The sequence below is a fragment of the Pezoporus occidentalis genome, unplaced genomic scaffold (genome assembly GCF_034315485.1).
Source record: "Pezoporus occidentalis ecotype Australia unplaced genomic scaffold, CSIRO_AGI_Poc_V1 ctg88, whole genome shotgun sequence".
Lineage (NCBI taxonomy): Eukaryota > Metazoa > Chordata > Aves > Psittaciformes > Psittacidae > Pezoporus > Pezoporus occidentalis.
In genome coordinates, this window is record NW_026916242.1 from 1,586,286 (window position 1) to 1,607,356 (window position 21,071).

General features: G+C 35.5%; 1 protein-coding gene across 11 annotated transcripts in view; it reads right to left on the reverse strand.

The window, feature by feature from the left end:
- Window positions 1-21,071, reverse strand: part of UBR3 (ubiquitin protein ligase E3 component n-recognin 3) — a 109,566-nt gene that overhangs the window by 47,035 nt on the left and 41,460 nt on the right. For 9 of the 11 annotated variants that reach the window (XM_062604711.1, XM_062604710.1, XM_062604707.1 and 6 more), the window contains 9 exons: window positions 20,978-21,065; window positions 19,506-19,645; window positions 16,161-16,257; window positions 14,432-14,573; window positions 11,706-11,810; window positions 10,703-10,876; window positions 10,444-10,473; window positions 8,566-9,026; window positions 4,614-4,702 (listed from right to left, as the gene is read on the reverse strand). In XM_062604711.1, coding sequence (XP_062460695.1) covers window positions 4,614-4,702; window positions 8,566-9,026; window positions 10,444-10,473; window positions 10,703-10,876; window positions 11,706-11,810; window positions 14,432-14,573; window positions 16,161-16,257; window positions 19,506-19,645; window positions 20,978-21,065 — 1,326 coding nt within the window. The remainder of the gene's footprint in view (window positions 1-4,613; window positions 4,703-8,565; window positions 9,027-10,443; window positions 10,474-10,702; window positions 10,877-11,705; window positions 11,811-14,431; window positions 14,574-16,160; window positions 16,258-19,505; window positions 19,646-20,977; window positions 21,066-21,071) is intronic. The other 2 variants (XM_062604709.1, XM_062604708.1) reach the window with 1 other exon arrangement.

The window sequence follows — 21,071 nt, forward strand, 5'->3', positions numbered from 1 at the left end:
CTCAATAAAAATTATTATTTCATTAAATGGCTTTTACATTGATGAAAAGCCTTAAACACTGACTTTAATATAACAAAATTCCTTCTATTCTACCTAAAAAAACCCCACACCCAAATCACCATCAAGAACTGTCACATGAACAAAGTTGTATCAGTTGCAAATAAAAGATGAAGGATAACCTAAATCTCCTTATCTTGCTTCCTGTGGTGCACAAACTCCCAAAATTTTCTGCTGACACTAGGGAGGTATCTCCATGAAAAACAGCACTTGTGTTACGTCCTAGAACAATGCTGCCTTACTGAGTGCCAAAAGAATCCTTTGCCACCTATTTGCTAAGATACTGATCCTGAGACATATTACCCCTCATGTTTTGCATGAAAACCAGTGTCACCCAAAACAAGACAACTCATCACTCTAGTGGAGATTCAGAACGTAAGTAGTGGCAAAGAAGAGCAAGGAAGACCAAGGTGGCTTTAGTTGCTAAGGCAGCAGTCATACAAACATCAAGCATTATTTGTAATACAACCAAGGATGCTTACAGTTACTTATTTAGCTCTTCAGAGTTCCAAAGTAACAAAATCGTAGCACTTCCTACCTCCTGGCAAATACTGATCTGGAACACTGTTTTATTGCAGAATGCTTTGCTGCCCAAATTTTATTTCCGTTCTGTTATCCAGAGTTAAAAGATCCACTCCTATTCTTTCCCCTAGCCAGCAAAACCCCAGAACCAAAAGGGCCTTGTAAACACAGTAAATATAGTTTACAGCCTCTGTTGATGGTAGTCAACATTTTTCCTGCTGTCGACATTTTGTGTCAAAGTGGCCCCTTGGCATCAAAGCAACCATTAGTATGCTAATATTCTTCACCCTGACCCAGCATATATATTCTCTAGAGATCAGTACCTAATTTATTTTTCTATCTGGGTTCAGAAGGTCGAGCGTTAGGAAATGTATGTCACCTTGCATTAAAACTTTGCACTTCTTTTTAAGTCTAGCTAAGGAATTTTCTCTTGAAGGACAAAATAATGTCCTGCCAACACTCGCACCATAGGAAAGAAACACAAAGATCCCACCACGTGCTTATCATGAGCATTTAAAAAAAAAAAAACAGCAAAAAAATCCCAACATAACCATCACACTGAGCACTTCAGAGACAGCAAAACTACTGAAGGAATGCAAGATATCTTAATTCACAAATTAAACGATCCACAAATTTTCACTAAGATATATTTGATTATGTAGTTCAGCAGCTTGCCTGGAATAGATCATAGTATTTCATGCTTATAAAACTTAGATCTCTATAAATATCACTATTATTTGTTAAAGGCTACTATTCACCTTGCGCAGAGGGATTAATTTTTGTTCTTAGCAAGTCCTGCCTGAAAGGCAGCTGAATTTTCAAAAATCTCTAGCATGGAGTTCCACATCACAACAGGTAAACCACAGCTTCACACTGAGGTAAGTGACTTCAGAACAAAGATGTAGAAGTAGCTGCTAGTAGGAGACTAGAAGAATTACAGCATTGACACTGTATATGACTCCATGAGAACACATTACTGGCTCACTAGACAGTCTCCTTAAATATTTCAAGAGCTCTATCTCTGCTATTAGAAAGATGTTTCTTGGTTTATTTTTCTATTTTTTACGTTTGTCCTGCAGTCAAACAGCTAAAGACAGCACAGTGGGCCCTGTTCCATCCTCGTTCATTAACATAGCTGTTTCTAAATTTCACTTAATTACTTCCAGGCAAACTTGAATGGCAATGCAGTTCTGCAGATGTCACAGAATATAAATAGAAATTAACTGGGGGCCCAAATGTAAAGGGCTACATAATCGTGGCTTTTTTTCTACAGTAATTATATGCAAGAAAATGCCATGCTTTACTTTTAGCATCTCAGATGAATTTGTGAATTCCAGTTCAAATACATAATTTTTGCTGGTAAGATGAGACATTCAAACGAACATGTAACTGGGTAACAACTTCCTTTTAAGCCATGTTTCACTGCAGTACCCCACCAATCAGAGCAGAGGGATGCTCAGAGGATTAAGTGACTCTATGTATTTTAATGAAGACTTTGAAAACTATAAATTTTATCAGGTTTTAATAAAATTATCTTTAAGCTTTGGCTATTTATTATGCCTGTCATCATCTAGACACATTTGTTTTCAGAGTATTTTCAGTCAAGAGAAAGTTATTACGAACTTTCTTTAGTGCATACCCACAAACAATTCACCAGTTCTCACATTTTACTAGTGAATCACATCCACATTTCATAAAGAAGTTTTAAAAGACGACGATGATGATGGTACTAACTTGCTCAAATGCCACCAACTGAATCAGTGAGAAAGACATGGAGCTGAGGCCTCACCATCCCTGCATTCTGACAGTGCTATTACTGTTACAACAAACAATCAAAATTCAGGAATAAACCTACTGCTGAATTTCAACCTATAATAAAAGTAACAGAGGTAATAAAAAAAGGTAACAGTTTGAATGTGTGAGAGGGGAATGCAGTATAACTGACTGATTTTAGTATGAAAAGGGTTTTTGTTTTTTGTTTTAAACCAAAATACACACAGCTATAATACAATTCAGGGTAAGCCTATTAAATATATTAGTTTTCAATTTAATCATTCCAGAAAGACTAGCTTCAGAATTCTTGCCATGTTTTGTGTATTAGCATTACAGCAACAATACTTTCTGCAGCTTTTTCAATAATTTGCTTTAGCATATCAATACTGCATTCACAGCTGAAACAATTAATCTAGGTTTTTAAATAAATCCCACACACTATAATGGAACAGATACTTCCTTTCTGCCAGTCAGAACATAAAAGTTTGTTAATACTGGGCTATAGTACAGATTCAACAAACTTTTCATCACAAACTCAGAAAACAGTATGGCAACTTAGAAGACACTTTAAAAAGTTGGTTGAGAAGAAAAGCAATTTTTCAGCTAACACAATGCCCGGAATTCTATTAAGCTGTTGCCAAGAAAAGTCTTCATGCAGAACAATTTTATGAAAACATACTCCATTGAGTTGATTATATCTACTGCTGGGCATGATCTGGTACAACTGACAACCCACACTACGTTTTATGTTCAGATATCTGAAGTTATTCATTATTTAAATACTAAGAAACAAACAATTTCAGTGTTGCATGCCCAAGAACCTTCCTGCACAATCATAAGCACAAAGGGCCCAGGTCTGCCTGTTAAAGAAATTAGGGATTCTTTTAGATATCTGACATATGTAGTTAAGTAAAAGCTACCAGCCTTCGACATAAATAAATACTGTGTAATTTATTGATTTATCTAATTTAACTAATGATGTGGTCCATCCATAAATCAAAGCAGTTACCTTAACCACAGCTTATAAAACTCAAGAATGGGGTATTTATGCAAACATATGTATATATGAAAATATAGCTATGACAGGTAAATATATATAGCTACAAATGATTTCATATACAAAACCATCAACTTTAAAGTTGCAATATCAAGAATTCATAATATAGCTGACTGCAGAATCAAAGATTCCCAATTGCTTCCAATTAGCCACAACCATAAAAAGACTTAATTTTTAATAAGTAGAACATCATGTTTTCAATTCTCTTCTTTCTTACTTCAACTAATAGATTAATAAGAAACAGCTACCCATTTAATAAGCATGACTTAAATTCATTTTTATTTGTGGATTTTGTTTTCTACTGCACACCCTCCAAGCATAGCACTATACATATAGTCATTAATTTGCTCCAGAAATTTTAATGATTGCTTTATACAAGACTTTTGTAAGTATAAAGGAATAAATTTTCTCAGCAACTTATGAACTGGAGAGAATTTAACAATTTAAAAAAATCAGACTTCTTCAGCAAAAGCAGTTGCCAGTGCTTAAACTCAAAACAAATTACACAGCAGATGATATCTGATTTAAAAAGGGGGGGGGGGGGAAGCACCCCAATTTCTGCTTTTTTTTTAATCTTTGAAAAGTGCTGACTTTCAATGAAATAATAATCCAAAAGATTAGAATATTTTCTATTCCTCAGTTAAACACAAGCAAATCAATCAAGATTACATGCTTCTACACAGCAGAACGTGAAACAATTTACCCTCAAGAAAAACAAGAGCTGGTGCTGCTGTAAAGCCTGTGCTTGAAATAGAATAGACTGTTATCATTTAAAGCAACTGAAATGGTCTAAAAATTATTTCCTTAATTCTATACAGAGATTTAAAATGGAAAACTTTTACCTTAAATTTTAAAACTTTAATCTTAAATTTTATTATTAAAGATTGAAAAAAATGCAGTCTTTAAAAGACAAACTAACTCTGGGATGTTAAGCAAATACTTCCAAAATACATCACACATTTCATCCACTGTGTATTAAGAAACAGTAGTAACAAAATTATGTAAATATTTTCAAGATAATTTTATTTATTCTTTAGCAATTCTGTATTCAGTATTATCTTCCCAGAAAACACAACTTTAAGCCTCTTAAATATTTAGTGAGCAAGTGGATACAGTTTGTCTTTTTTTTTAAACTGAGTAAAAACCTTAATACTAACATGGGCGGAGGGAATAAGCAATCAACCACACACAAAAAAAAACTTACCAACATCCATGGCAGTTTCCATGAAGCTTTTCTGCCTTGAAGCAAATTCAGCCAATAATTTCTGTTGCCTTTCCCTGGCCTTCTGTCGTCTGAGTGAAAGAAGCAGGGGGAAAGAGAGAAAAGGAGGTGAAGAAAAAAAAAATGAATAAAAAGAGTACATATAATGAAGGACAACAAATGAGGTTTTAGTCAGTAGTTTCAGGCTTATTACAGTCACCACCTTCAACAACGTAATACAAAATTCAAGTTTCTTTCCAAATATAAGATTGATTTTCAAGCCTAACAGTTATTTTGAGTCTGAAAGAAATAAAATCCTCCTCTGAAATACCCTCCATGAAATCAAAATATCGTTTAGTAGATTAGGACATAGCATCGTAAGAAAAAGAGCCCAAGACTTTATTCTTCAAAGTTATTTTTCTATTATGCAAGAAAAGAATAAGAGAGTGAAATGTCAATTGTCAAGCGCTCCTGTGAGCAACCAATGTCAACAAGATAATAGTAATCACAAGAGTAGTAGTAATAATGATAGCAGCAGCCTACCTCACTCACTTTTGATATGAAGCTTGGTGCCAAGGGAAACAATTATGATTTATTTATTTTCCAGCTAAGGCTCTTTATACTGGTTCCCCCACTTCTACCCAGGATACTGGTCACCAACAGCTTTCAAACCTAAAGAAGTTTGAGACTGCTTCCAGACTGAAGGCATTTATCTCTCTGGAGCCACGCTGACTTGACTAACCTTTTCCTCATTGTTTAATATGGCTCTAGATTTACAAATGGAAGACATTAGACCCATTCTTGACTATCCTTCCATTTAAACTGTATCAGTGATCTGTAAAACACTATAAGACCAGGTATTCTGTAACTCTGTGTATATACTTACTGCAGCAGTCAGAATAATATTGATGGATGTAAAAAGATAATGAAAATAGAAATTTATTTTTCTCTTCCTGAGGTACCAAGAAAGGGTCTTTACTTTGACAAGGGTTTACAAAGAGTAGAAATGGGGCAGTGCAAGTGGGAAAAACAAACAAAACTCATATCACAGATGCTCACCACATGGCACATGCAAAGACCTACATACACCATGGCTAGGGCTTTTACACAGCACCTTCCCAGTGCAGCTAGGGACGCTCTATCATAGCTACAAACTCTGCGCATCAGCATTTACAACGCACTCCCCCGGCCCAGGGATGACTCAGCTAACTAACAAGGGATTTAAAAACATCACTTGGCGTTTGATATGCTGATGGGTGAGTCCTCTTTAGTCTCCAGCATTGTCTGCTTATTACTGTCCTGGCACAGGAACAGACATGCACAGGACCAAAGCACCTAATATACTGTAACATGTTATCCTTAAGTGGTCTGTTTATAAGTCAAAGCTTCTAACTTGTTTTTTTAAAAGCACCTTAAAACCCCAAATACCTCTGCCCATTTATCTGTCATGTTTTACCACCAGCATTTCTCAAAATAACTTCTATTTACAACAATCCTAAGATTCATTGTTCTGAGCATCATCCCAGGGCATTCATTAAACCTCTTTTTATTTATTCCTCCCTGGGAATTTCTCAATACACGCCTTGACTGAAAGCAGGATGACTGTAAATAGAGGCCTTTAATAAGAAGACATAAACAAACTCTGACAGATTCAGTACAGCTCAGTACTGTAATTTTCCATGAGGGCCCATGGGAGTATGACACTGCAATTGAAAAAAATACTGCAAACAGCTCAAGCTGCATTACGGTTTCTATGGCAACAACCCATTGCCTCAGTGATGCCAAATATGTTGTTATATATTGAAGTAACCGAAAAAGGGTGATCACTGAACACTCAGTCTACTTGGTCTTCACTAACACAAAACTAGACATGGAGGGAAAAGAATAACAAAATAAGAATAAAAAAGAATGTAAAAATTGCCATGTGGTTATATGAGCACTGTCCATTTATGAGATTAGTCATTTCAATTATCACACTGTCCACTAACGGGTCCCCAATGCCATTATGAATTTGGGGGAAAGAAAACAATCACTCAGAACAACAAAGACCTGGAAACATTTATTTTCATCATTAAGCTAGCCCCAGAACTTAACTGCCCACAACTGATCTTTGAAAATATCACATCCTTTTTAGAGGGAAAGGAATGACGTTACCCTTTCTACATGAAAAGTTACGTGATTCATTGATTCCCATCCTTCTCCCACACATAAATCCAGCACTACTGAGTACCACAATAAGGAGTAGGTGTCCAGGATGTTGCTGTGTTTTATTTAAAGCAGCCATTCGGTCTGGCATTTTCTGAAAGAATGTTACACACTAAACCTTGACTATTTCTCTCATTTACTGAACTATTAGAAGGGATATTGAAAATCATTAACTGCACACTTGGAAGAAAAAGGAATAATTTTACTTTGTACAGTACGTAACTTATAAAAAATATTAAATCTTTTTATGTTTAATTTTCAAGCACAGTGTAGGTCTTTGACACAGAATTTAATGAAAAAAATATTTTCAAATCAGAATGGCAGGATGAACAAAGGTAACTAATCTAGAAATCAACTGAACCAGATGGCTGCATGTTTATAGAACCAACTTTATTGAACCATAATTATAGTCTGGTTACATAAACCACTAATATGTCAAAATACTGCATGGACAAAGTATACTATTATTGTCTCTACTGTGCCCTGTCTCTACTTCAGTTCGTGTGGTAAACACTCTGACTTGACACTCTCTACACTCCAATGTTCTAACACTAACCACAATCCTCTTGCTTCAAATGCATTGTCCCAGTTACCAATCTCTTCCCACACTCCTCTCCCCGCCTCCAGCCAACTCTTCTTTCTGACTGGCTCTATTACATGCCCCCGAACGCCAACTTCTTACTCGTACCTTCCAGGCATTTGCATTCCTGCTCCTCCTTCTCCTATCAACTCTCAAAACTCCTCCCCCATAAAGATTTTCACTAAAAATTGGTTCATTTGCTATTCCTCTCTGAGTATTTCTGTCCTGACACCCCAGTTCTTCCCTGTAATCCCCAACTTGCCAGCTTGAGTCTTCCCACATCAAATATTCATTTGACCTGCAACTTCCCTTTGCTCACTATTACATCAACCAGAAGGTTTCTCCTCCCAGTCCCAGTCTTCAACTTTGCTCCTACCAGTCCTAGATTTCACCTCTACTTCTCCGCTCTGGTTGCTGTCCTCTAGGCATTTGGCCTGGATGAATCATCTTCCATAGGACTCACTTGCCAACACATTTGTTAAAAGCAGAAAGAGAATCAGGCTCTCAGCATTCAGTTTCACAGCTAGCAATTTGGGTGTTCTCAAAACTCCATTATGCCCCAACCTCAATCTTGAAACTGTCTTTTTTCCCCAAAAAATTTCAGCTCAAGACAGGCACCAGGCATGCAGGTCTTCAGGCCACATCATGAGAAAACTGCAATATAATTTAAAAAACTTTAAAGACTATTAAAAATGGAAACCAGAATTTCAAAACTGAACACTGGTTCAGAAGCACAAAAGGCAGAATTACCAAAGCCACATATATTAAACAAACAAAAGTAACAATGGTGTGACATGTCCATGTGACTGAACAACATGAAATAAATGTCTAAACATGTCTAACTCATCTTGAGGTTAAGCCTCAAAAGTTAACACAAACTTCATTCTTCACCTTTGTATATGAGTGGTATACATGGCAACACAAAGGGTGAGCATGTATATAACATAAAATCATTATGAAAGTTTTCTAATGTAAAGATCTAATTAGCAAGGTGCACATTCTTCCTCAATACCCATGTAAAACATGTATATTCAAAATGGCTAAAGAAAAGTAGAATTAAGACATTCTTTTGATAAGCAATTCATGCAAAGGCCTAGAGAGAGATTTGTCAATAGACGTGTAACACACACTGCCCTTTTACTGCTCCTTTTACTTTGTTATTAATGTTACCTTTCTTCTTTATCCAAAGTTTTCTTCTCTGCAGAGCTGATCTTTTTTGGTGGTACAGGAGGCGTCACCTTTCTGCATATCTCTTCAATTATACGTTTGTTCAATCTGCTCTGTACAGCAGCTTTCAATAAAATTCTTTCTACTGCTGTCATTCCATCACCATGAGAGTATCTTGGAATTTCTGGGTGGATTAAAACATCCACATCATCTAGCCATGGAGGATAGTAAGAGTTTTGTTTTCCTGAGAGTTTATGATGCAATTTGATCAGCAAGGACAGAATGCTTTCCTTGACCTCTAGAATGGCTGTGGTTAGCTGCGGAGTTGCTCCAGGTGCAGACCATTTCATTGACGTTTTGGGCCGAACCACCTGATTTGCCTCACTGGTGTTTCGATTGATGATCTCTTGAAATTTCTTCCTGCGTTCTGCGACCAAACTGAACACTTGAGCTGTCCCCGAGTTCTTGGGGGGGGGGGGGGGCGAATTACAATGTTTAATTTTCAAAAATACAAGTATAGACAATACACATTTATAAAACTATAAAAAATATTTTAAGCTAGGAGGAAAAGCATTAAACATTTGAAGTTTCCTTTCCCCTTCCAAAAAGCACTGAGATTTGGTACAGCAAAATACTAAATCCACATACCATGTTTTTTAGACAAATTTGTAATAGCTGCATAAAAAGCCAGGTACAAAATGAAAATGTCATTCATACCAGAAGAATCAACAACTGGCTTTGCTCCAGTCTAACTCAGAATTCTGTTTTCCAAAGAAATATTTCCTTACTTTTTCTAGAATATTCATAACTTCTAGAATTTTCATTTAATTTCAGTGTCTTTATTTAAGTCTACTGAGCTCTGCTGCACAATGCAACTCATAATCCACAGAGGTTAACATAGGTGAGCCCATACATCCCCACAGGCACTATCCATTTTGTGTAGGTTTATTAGCTGAGATCCAGAAGCTTGCTATTCAAGATACATGAGCATGAGTGCAGTTACATTAATGACAGAGCCCTATTCTATCTATACTAACCTGCTTTCAGTCCCAGATTAAGGGCACATGGAAGCTACTCACATATACTGAATCCCTAGCAGAGATGTTTCCTCAATATTTTGAACATGAAATTCAGAATGCTTTACATCTTACCCTTTCCTTCTCAGGACTCTGACCTGAGATATCAAATTCTTCAAAGATCAAATGTAAAAATGGGATTCTGACAATCATCTCACCTACCTTATGTTCTAATATATTTCACTGCAGCTACCTAATTTTCGACCTTTTTTTCTAACATTAACATGCAAAAGAAATATCCATTACGTTCCACTACATCTGGCATACAGTAATAGGCAGTGCTGTATACAAAAGTTTTCCTGAGACAGAGGCGGTATTATTGACTGGATATAAATTTTTCAGGATCCCACTGTTCACATCTTCATTTTGTTTTCAAAAAAAAAAAACAAAAAACCCAAACTAAATAAACTTGCCATTAATAATTTAAAATGCACTTTCAATGTAAGGTTAAAAGTTCTCTAAATTCAAGAATGCTAAGACTACTCTACATTATTAAATGTTAGTAATATCTTGGCAAGACAGAACAGGCCTAAACACAAAGCTCAAGCAGTAAGCTATCAATGACATTTTATATTTGATAGAAAGCTTTTATTTCAAAATGCGCACTAAAAATTAAGAGCATTTCGTTGTTTAAAAATCTACTACCTAAGATTACACTCAATAATATGAAAAAAGCATGAGTCCTTGCAATATGAATTAAGAGGAAATTCAGGAAAATTAGATTTCACTGCATGTTAAGGTGAGCACAATTAAAGCCATGTTGCTAAGTTGATTGCTTAGGAGAACAAACTGCACACAGATCTACCTCTCTCTGGAGGCTCTTCCGCCTTGAACTCTGGTAGATTGAGGACAAAAAAAAAAAAAAGTCATTAAATACATCATTTGCAAGGAGGTACCAATTGAAATAACTTCTGTTTCTGTTATCAGTACACTCAAAGGTTACTGGAGAAAAAAAAATATCCTAAGCAATTCATAAAAACAGTGAAAAAATACTCCTAACAAAAAAGACCAAACAGGAGATAACTTAAACTACTCTGGAAAAATTAGTATTTGTATATACTTACTTGTGATGAAGCTAAACCATCGGAACTTGTACTTGCAGGTGGTTCCCTCTTCACCTCTGGAGCAGTCTCTGGCACTCTTACTCGAACATAGTTAATGAAGTGACGCATATTAGAAACCAAGTTACTACCTGGAAACCAACTATCATGGCAACGCTCTTGACCACCTGCAGATTCCTAAAATAATAATAAAGAAAGAAGTATACTTGCTTTTATGTGTAATTCATGTGGGGTTTATAATTGCATTACAGAGGCCACCATCTCTCCATGAGACAGGAACAAGTATGCTGAACAGTATGTACCTCACTAGAGCTGATACACCTCTTTAAAATTACATGACTGATGCCAACCATGAGGTCTGCTAAGTACATAGATCTGTACGTTTGGTTTTAATATAATCAAATACAGACATCAGACCTATGTAACAGAAGTAACAGGAACTACTCGGAGAAATCCAAAGCTGTAAAGTTTAAGATTAATAAAAAAAAAATCCAAACTATACAAAGTCAGTCTCTGAAGGAGAAAAAAAGTTGCAGACCTGTAGTCATAAAAGCAACATTAAACAGCAGGAAAAATTAAGAAAGTTATATACCATAAGAGAATCTGGAATCACGAAAATAATGGCTCTTTATATCCAAATTCTCATCAAAAGCATGTTAAAACTTTGGCTAATTGACATATTTTAGCAGATACAGACTTCAGCAATAACATGCTCAGTGATAAATATTTCAGTTAAAAATCCAGATATTTTAAGCAAGCTTCATAATCAATAATTTTAAATTTTTTTTGCATCCAATTTCATGTACTAATTTACAGAGTAGTAAAGATGTAACCAATCTGTGTTACCAGGTTATATATACAGAAGCTGTTGAAAGTTTCCTCCTGCTTAAGTAAAGATGTTTTATTCCCATGGTAAAATTATAATTTTAATAAACATCTGTTTTTAAAGAACACGGAATCATTAGACAATACTTTTATATTTTAATGAAAAAGAGTTTATTCTTACCTCTTCATCTGACTCCTGTTCCGGAGAATTTTCCAGTCCCAGCTCAATCAAATACAAAACCATGCACAGCACATGTTCTGATAAATTCTGGTGATCCATTAATATCTGGGGGGGGGGGGGGAAGAAAAAAAAGAAGACATTCACATGTTAGAAGCTTTCACCTTTGAGAGTTTCACAATCCCTATTACAAAAAAACAAAACCCAAAACTGCTAAAAACCTGACGGACAGCTCTAACAAACTAGATGGTAAAGACAGTAGCTCAGTATACTACCTACAAATAATGCCTCAGAGCATGTCCTTCCAGGTTGGCCACACTAGGAAAGGTAGAAGAATGTCTTGAGTCATATATATTGATTTTTGCCTGGATTTGTTTTGGGGTTTTTTTGTTTGTTTCTATCATGATACACAAGTATCAGTTAAAAAGAAAAGACTGGACAGGCAGAACACAGTAACACCACTTGCTACCTCAGTGTATTCCGGGTTGACACTGAGCACCAATTCCAGCATGTAAAACAGTTTTCTTTTTGTTGCACAGTAACACTTTCTAAGCCCTATCATATGCACAAAGATATGGTTAGGAAAAAATTATTTTCAAGAGCAGTGAATTTCCTATTCAATTTCCTGGAATACCTACTCTGAAACATCAGCAGGATATTTTACATTTCGCTCTTGTTATGATTGAATGCTCCAGCACAATACCTGATTATGCTATAGGATTAAAAAAAAGGAACAAACAAAACCCCCAACATAAACTTCTAAGTAAGCCAAGAACAGTAAGAGTAACAACATTAATATAGCTCTTCAATAATAGCAATGGAGCACTACTACAAAATAAGATGTGGATGTGATGGATCAAAAGCAGTGCTGTATTTAAAAGACAGGAAATCATTATTCCACTCAGCCCTTTAAGATTTGACTATATCTAACTTACAAAAGTTTTCTGGACAACACACTTCGCACCCTCAGGTTTTATAATTTTTTTTTAAGATTACTAAAAATTATTTTGAGGTTTAGAAAAAACTGACCTTTGAGCATCACCACAAAAGCAAAATTTAACTTTACATCTTTCCAGTCAAACAAACTCGTACCTTCAAACTATTGCTAGCTCAAGATGCAATTCAATTTAACATCAAGCTGCCAGATATAGCCACACAGATACCACTACTGTCAGGTACAAGCGAAGAGCTGCTCCCACCCTCCCCTCTTTTTTTCACGTGACTAGTCACCAGAAGGCCTTTAAGTCCTAGTCTTATAAGCAATGCCTAGATAACTGGAAACACCAGAAGTGTTAACATTAATTTAGCTCACAACCATCTTCACATAATCCTTTTTAATTATAAATACTAAATAACCTTATCTTTAATTTAATAAATGCCCATATCTTTCTTCTAAAACAGCTTTCAATGCATTGAGAGGAAGAAGCAGTGCTGCTGAAATTAAAAACCCAAACAGCTTTTCTCTTGATAAAAGCTTTTGACTTAAGGGAAAGAAAATGGCAAGAGCCTGCAAGTTACCAAAAAAGAGGATGAGAAAATATGTTGAAAATTTCATTGTAGACAGGCTACTAGAGAAATGAGTATTATTCATAAGAGGATGGCATGTAAGGAGAAGGGAGAATTAGTAGTAAAATAGTAACATTTTTATATATTCTTTTAAGGGAGTTTTTTGAAATTACACTAGTTACAGTCAAACCTACAGCTTACTGAAGTAATTAATGTGAAAACAATAAGAAGCTCTTGAGAAAAACTCCTTTTCTGACATAAAGGTGAAATCTATTGCATGAATTCCGGTAAAATCTTAAGTCATTCATTTCAACGGTATACTGACAATTTACAAGATACTTCATTACAGAAAGAAATCAGCTGTAACAACTCATGGGAATAAGCACAGCTTTTTATAAATAGCACATTTTTACTATATTTTACAAATATTTTCTATTCAGCTGAAGTTTAACAGTGAAATGAAACGAGCTTTAGGGGAGCTGGGAGCACTTAAGACAGCACAAAAGGAATGTCTGCCCAGGAAAAGTACTACTCAATCAAACCACTTCTTATAGGCCCTCATCTGCATCTGCAGCACAGTGCTGCGAAAACACTTTCCAAATACAAAGACACATTCAAAATTTTCTGACGAATGTACTCTTCAAGAAGGATGTCTTTCTCTTAAAAAGGGCAGCCAACTGCCAAAGACAAAACAAACACAATTTAAAGGCATCAATTAGTCCTGAAAAACAAGTGCTATAACATTATCAAAAGCCAGAACTGTGCCTGGGAAGTGATGTTAGAACCAGCTGCAGTTATGAGGCATATCTGTCACCGAGGATCTAAAGCCATCGAGACTGCATATATTTGCAGAGGCTGCTGATGCCCTAAAACACTGCAGTGGGAGCCAAAGTAACACTACTCACACCACTATGCTCCCTGCAACTATCAAGGAGCAACAACTCAAATAGTAACTCTGACAGTTAAGATAGCTCTCCAGAGTAGAACTGCTAATCCACTGGGGTACCTGATTTAGTGTATGTATATATGAAATAATCATTCATGAAATCATGAAAATGGTTGAAAAACATCATCATACTAGACTTGGAAAACCAACCAACCAACAAACCTTATATCAATTTAAACCTGACAACTCCAAATGATCTATTCAAGTATCATGCTTCTAAGAACTCCTGTTCTGAAAAAAACAGAAATAAGATACTAAATGAGAATTATGACTGTACCTTATAAAGAAGTGTGAACAGTACAATGTGCAGAGTTTTACAGTGCAAAAGCTTTATGAGACCTTTGTAACTTGGGTGCAGTGGTGTTCTCTTCTTGTAAGGAGGCCATGGGTTCCCAGGGAATTTACCACTTTGCTTTAAACTGTTGAAAGAAATGAGACTTATGTTAAACACTACAATAATGTAGACAACAGCCACCATTACAGGTAACTATCCTGCATTCTTTTTGTTTAGACTGACTTTAGAATTGATGAGCATTTCTAAGGCAGCATTCCAAAACCAGGAATACATACACAAACTGAACCCATTCTTATTTTTCTGTGGATTACCACTGATTTAAATGACCTTTCTTTATAAAGTTAAATGAATTTTCAATTACTGCAATTAAATTAAGCTATGAATTTAAGAATTCCATTTTCATTCTAAGAGGCACATCAAAGAGGCAGAAAACTTTTCACTTCACCCATATCCACATGTTAGTCAGACACTGAATGTAGAAATCTCACATCTGTAGGAATGGATTACAGGCAATACCAGGAAACTCTGAACATAGAAATCATAGAATCACAGAATGGTTTGGAAGGGATCTAAAAGCTCATCTAGTTCCAACCCCCCTGCCATGGGCAGGGACACCTTCCACTAAGACGAGGTTTCTCCAAGCCCCATCCAGCCGGGCCCTGAACACTGCCAGGGATGGGGCAGCCACAGATTCTCTGGGCAACCTGTTCCAGTTCCTCATCAACCTCATACAGAAGAATTTCTTCCTTACATCTAATCTAAATTTACTCTCTGCTAGTTCAAAGCCGTTTCCCCTTGTCCTGGAACTACATGCCCTTGTAAGAAGTCCCTCTCCAGCTTTAACATTAGCTATAGCTGACAGTACCAGTGTTACCATATCTGTGAATTTGTGTTAAGTTCAACATGGACCCAAATTTCTAATAAGGAGCTGGAATCCAGTTCAGTGAATAATGCAGTTATTCAATAGAACATTACTCCATTCAAAATTCCTTACAGTGTACATTTATGATGACCCTTTGACTTAATGAAATGATCACAGGGGCAGAGGATTATTTCACTAAGTTTATTATAAGGGCTTTTTAACCTTGTTTTTTACTCCCAAGGTATGCAAAAAAAGAGACAACCAAATTAAATTACCTGAAATCAAAATCTATAAGGATAAGAAGCTGTAAGGGATGGAATGTTAAGGAACAGAATTAAGACCAAATAATGTTGCTTCTTAGAACTTAAGAGAGTTCCACAAATGTTTTTTTCCTGTATTTAGATCAGTATTTAATTCACCTGTGGTTTCTGCAATGGGGGAATACACAGAAAAACACTTGTCTTCAGTATTATTTCAAAACACAGAATACTGTAATACTGTGCTTCATGTACCTAAATGTAAAATAAAAATAGGTAAGACTGCTTTCTTTAAGTAATTTGTAACTGATTTTTAAATATTAACTTTTGGTTACGTATTTCATCTGGGATGACATTCACTACTTAGTCTGTGGCACTTCCTATGTATTTCTAAATATTTACAGAAGAGAAACAGACTAAGCTAACCGAAGCCCTGATACTCCTTCGACATTTATAAACTATTTACTCAAGGGCAAATCGGAGGCCTGAAAACATTGGTACATGATCAGTGCTACCAGACAGTGAAAACAAAAATATTATTGTGCAATGAGCAATGATAGGATGTTACACTTCTAAAAACGATCCAACTTACAATGCTGTGTATCTGTCCATTGCAGACTGCACATCTCTACGGTAAACCGTTCGAAGTATTACCATGACTGGGTCAAATTCTTTATCCCAAACTTCACCTGTTGTTTGAAAGAAGTTACATGTCAAAATTCTCTTTAAAGACCTTATAACTTATTCTAGATTCTCTTCTTCACTAGCTTTTTGCTATATAGTAATTTCTGAAATGACATACAGTAATATTAATATTTCTTATTAATAATACTTACTGAACTAATAATTACTAGCATTGGTGGTCAGAACAGTATCTTTGGTGAAATTTTTATTAGTTCCAAAGCAAAAAAAATAAATTAACAATCTATTAAGGCAATAGATCTTTTCTGTTAACAAGCTTTATTTTACTTTATCTTTTTCCTTTCTGTTATGTAAAAATTTACAATGTGGGATAAAACATAAAAAGAAAAGTAAGATATTTCTGGTAAACTAACAGTTGCAATATATGCTGAGGATATTAAAATTAAATTAAATTTAAAAATTAAGTGCATTTATCCAATTTTAAGTACACGAAGGCAGTACCAAAAAAACACCTTTCAGTACGCATCTTGTTTTGCTCTTTTAAATTTGCAAGCACAAGTAAGAAAAGGCTTACAACACTTTTCATTTGGTACTTAATAAGCATAAGCCCTCTTGAAAACAAGAAGAGTGCTGAGCAGTTAGCATGTAGGTGATATTTAACTACTAAATGCAATGAACCAAATGACTACAATACAATTTTCTGTTCAGTCTTGAAAATGGGCAACCTTCCTCTCCAAAAACAGTTATGCCCAATCCATTTACAAACATGCCTTTGTTTTAAAACTAAAACCTATGCATTATTTTGGGATTAAAATCTTCATTATCTCTGTTTAATTCCGTAGCTCTAAAGCAACATGCAGAGTGGCTTTTCAGAGCAATCACAAACAGGAAAGTCAAAACAGACTACAAAAATATCCTTTTTAACAGATTTTTTATTTACAAGTTATTTAATAAAATAAAACTAAGTTTCCAACCTAAAGCCAAATTAAGATGTTCATTCTATTAATTGCTTTGAAGTCCTTAGCTCTGGTAGCACAGCAATTGAAGGCAAGATACAGTGACGCCATAAAAGGAAGAAGAAACCCAGTAGGTACAGAATTTTAGCTCCACCAGCAGGTATAACACAAACCAAGTGCTTACAACATTCTTTAAAGTTTTCACAGGCAAAACTAAGCAGCTTTAGCAGTTAAATTCCCCCAGGCAGGAAGACAAACAGTCTATCCTCCTATTAACCCCTGCTACTGTTAGCAGTTCTACAGATACACTCATATGGTGCTGAGAGAGAACACTTAGCATAGTTTGCACTATGTATGAAATACGATCAAATTTAGCTTGCAAAAAATCAGGTTTTTTCTGGACATAGTTTACTACTGCAGTCTGAAACACAGACCAAGCTTGTTTGGGCTGCTAGTGCACAACTAGGAGAAAGGACTACGTGACCATATAGGGAGTATTAGAAATGGACACACTTAGCACCTTCAGCATACAAATCCACAGATAACAGGAAAAACTATGCCCTGTTTTTCAAACTGATGGTTAATTGAAGGAGAATCTGGGACTTCAGTGATCATAAAGTAGATTTTTCCCCTAAATTTAGGAAAGCCAAGGATTAGGAGAAATGAATCTCTATGTGACTTGCTTAAAGAGTGACAGGCCACAAACTACAATTCTTAAAAGCAACTGGAGTATCATCGTTCTTTTTGGGAACCTATACAGTCTTACAAAGATTGTAACACTTAAAACACTATAATACACAAGAAAACCATACTGGCTTTATTTCTGCAGAAGCTCTTTCAGTTTTGTATTACTGTAAGAAAAAGAGATTTTACATAGTGTTACAAATCACTTCAATATTCACTGCCATAGATGAGATACTTAAAAAAAACCAACCAAAACACATTAAGATAAACAACCTATTCTAGAAGTAAAATATGTTAAAAGAACCCAAATACAAAAATAAAGAGAAAAACCCAAAACTCAAAACTCAAAACCAAAACCAACCAACCAAAACCAACTATAATGCTCCCTGAAGTTTTATAATTGACTATCAATCTTATTTTTTTTCCTTCACAAAAAAAGACCAGCATGTCACAAGCTCAAGAAAAAAACAGACACCGCATAAGGAAACACAGTTTACATTACATTAAAATAAATTTATTTTAAATACATAGGTGTTAAGCTGCCTAATTACACATCAAGGAACTAGAACAAATTAATTCCGAAAAGTGAAGTTTCACAAAATTACCTCACTGGTTGTTCATTTGTGTACAAAGTGAGAGCTTGGCTGACTCATCAATTTACCAGTACAAAAAAATAGCAAACAAGTTAATTTGAGAACTAATACTGTACTAACAACAACAAAAACCACAAAAGAACACAGCCTACAAACCAAATGGTTTCAAGATTGTCAGACCAAACCCTTCTAGTTCTCAAGGGAGGTACACAGGAGAGGAAGGAGTTAATCCCTCTTCAGCTTTGCCATGAGCTGAAGCACAACCAGAACACATGGAGCATTTCAAATTCCTACAGGCTTATCTGCTCAGTGACAGGAAACAGTAATGGAACACTGAGTTGCTAAGTTTTTCCTCTCCTTCGATATACCAATATTGTGTCAAGTCCGATTTAGATGATGAGTTGACTGGGTGACAAAACTTGTCATTTTTGTGCTGTATGCGTTGTAGAATTACAGAACAATATTCTGTAACCTGTCCACCTTGAACTTTGCTCTAGACCCTCACTATTGACTAGGAAAAATGTTACAGTATACCAAGACAGTTAAGCAATGCAAAAGAATGAATTATATATCATGGTACCTTTATTAATGAAAATGCAGAGTTCATAGACAGTATCTTTGCAACTGACACCTCACTAGTGCTAACAGTTGTAGACTGAAGAATGTAAATCAGACTTTTTTAAATCCCATGAGTAATGACATATGCAGACCAGTGAAATATAAATAACAATTTTTCAGTTCTCCTTTATTTCCCTTGTTTTCTAAGGATACTCGATTAATATGAGATGCTCCTTTTCACTCTAGATCAAAATAAAATTATTAAAACCTACCAACAGTCTTTAGCAGTGCTTTTCAACAGAAGAGACAGACAATCATGAAAAAGTCAAACAAGTTTTGTGGGATTTTGGTGGTGGTAGTTTGGGGTTTTTGTGAGGAAGGTGAGGCAGAGTTTTTATTCATCAGTTGGGCTTTTCTACTTGTTTGTTTGTTTTCCTAAAAAAGAAACCTCTGGATAAGCATCTTACCACCGAGTATTTTACAAGAGGATACTGATTACTGTACCTTTAGGTGTATACATTCCTTGTTGCATAGAACCTCCAGGTTCAAAAACAGGAGCTTTAAAATCAGCAACTGCTGACAAGACCGATTCAAAGCTTAAGCTTCCTGGAATAATACCACTTTTAGGATTGGGGTTTTCTGGAATGTAATGTTTGTGTTAAGGAAAGCAAAGTTAACTTAGTTGCAGTACACAGCATCTTACTCCCCTCTTAACAATTTCAGTCACTCATTTCAGAGGCTGTTTCGGCAGTGCTCTGTGTTTACCACAAGAGGTCTGTATGCTCCAGCTGCTACAGAACAATAACTATTAGTGAAGTGAATCAACTCCTCTTAAGCACTAAACTTTTTAAAGCAAGCCAATTGCTACATGCTTGGCTGAAGAGAAGTATTAAATGAGAAATAAGAACTGCTATCTGTAGTATATATAAATTTTTTATACTTGCCCTTATTTACCAACACTTTGGCTCTCTTCATAGCAAGAATATTTTACATTTACAGCCAAGTGCAGTAAACAGTTTGGGATCCATAAACACACTAAGTAATTCTCCATTTTGAATTGGCTATTTCTCATTTTTGGGAGCAACACTCAAGTGACCTACAGGCATTACCCCAAATCACAAGCAGCAATTACAAATAAGGAAACGTGATTGCTTGTAGAAATTATTTACTTGTTTTACATAGTTAAGTGAATCACTTTAAGTGATCTGCTTATTTTACATACTTAAGTGATCGAGTCACTAAGTGGTATTGCAATAATAATTTTTGTAACATTTTTAACTATCTTCTTTCCCATCTTTATAAATTCCTAGTATTTTGCGCTGCCTATCCCTGGGCTCTTTTGGACAATCACCACAAGCCATTTAATTTGCCTACAAAGCCTAATACACTGATAGCAGTTAAGACCTGAGCATTTGCATTCAACTGTTTGGGAACATGAACCATATTTCACTGTGCAGAAAGACTTACTAGATTTTCCTGTTCTTCAAGTAAGATGCTTCCCCCATGACATACACATTTCCCTCTCATTTCAAAGCAGCATTCAGAATTGCTATTATTTGCATTTTTAGCTATGGATAGCAAACACCAATATAGCATAGAGTGGCTGCTTTTTATACTGTCATAAAATTAGCAATAAATGAAGGCTCAAATCATAACCAGATAAAGGTTATGCTTGGCTAAACTTTAAAAAATACTATTGGAAAACAGACTTATCACCTCACACCTAAAAGACTTCTGTACTGTTTAAAAAATAATAAAAACAGCAGTTCAGCATTTTGGATCAATATTAAAACTATTTTTTGCAAGAAAAAACAAAGTTGGAGCAAATGCCTTTGCTGATAAGTACATGCAAACACACCTTCACATGATTTTTTATAACTACATAAGCTGAAACATGTTTTAAGCTCAAAAATCCTACTACTATCCAGGTATCTGTCATTCTCATATGTGCACATTAATTAACATATTCCAAGGATATAAGATCCAATAATGAACTGTGTGTCCTGTCATTCATACAGAGCTGGGCAACCATCTCTGCTCTGAGGATCTCATCATCTGTCATTCCTAGAA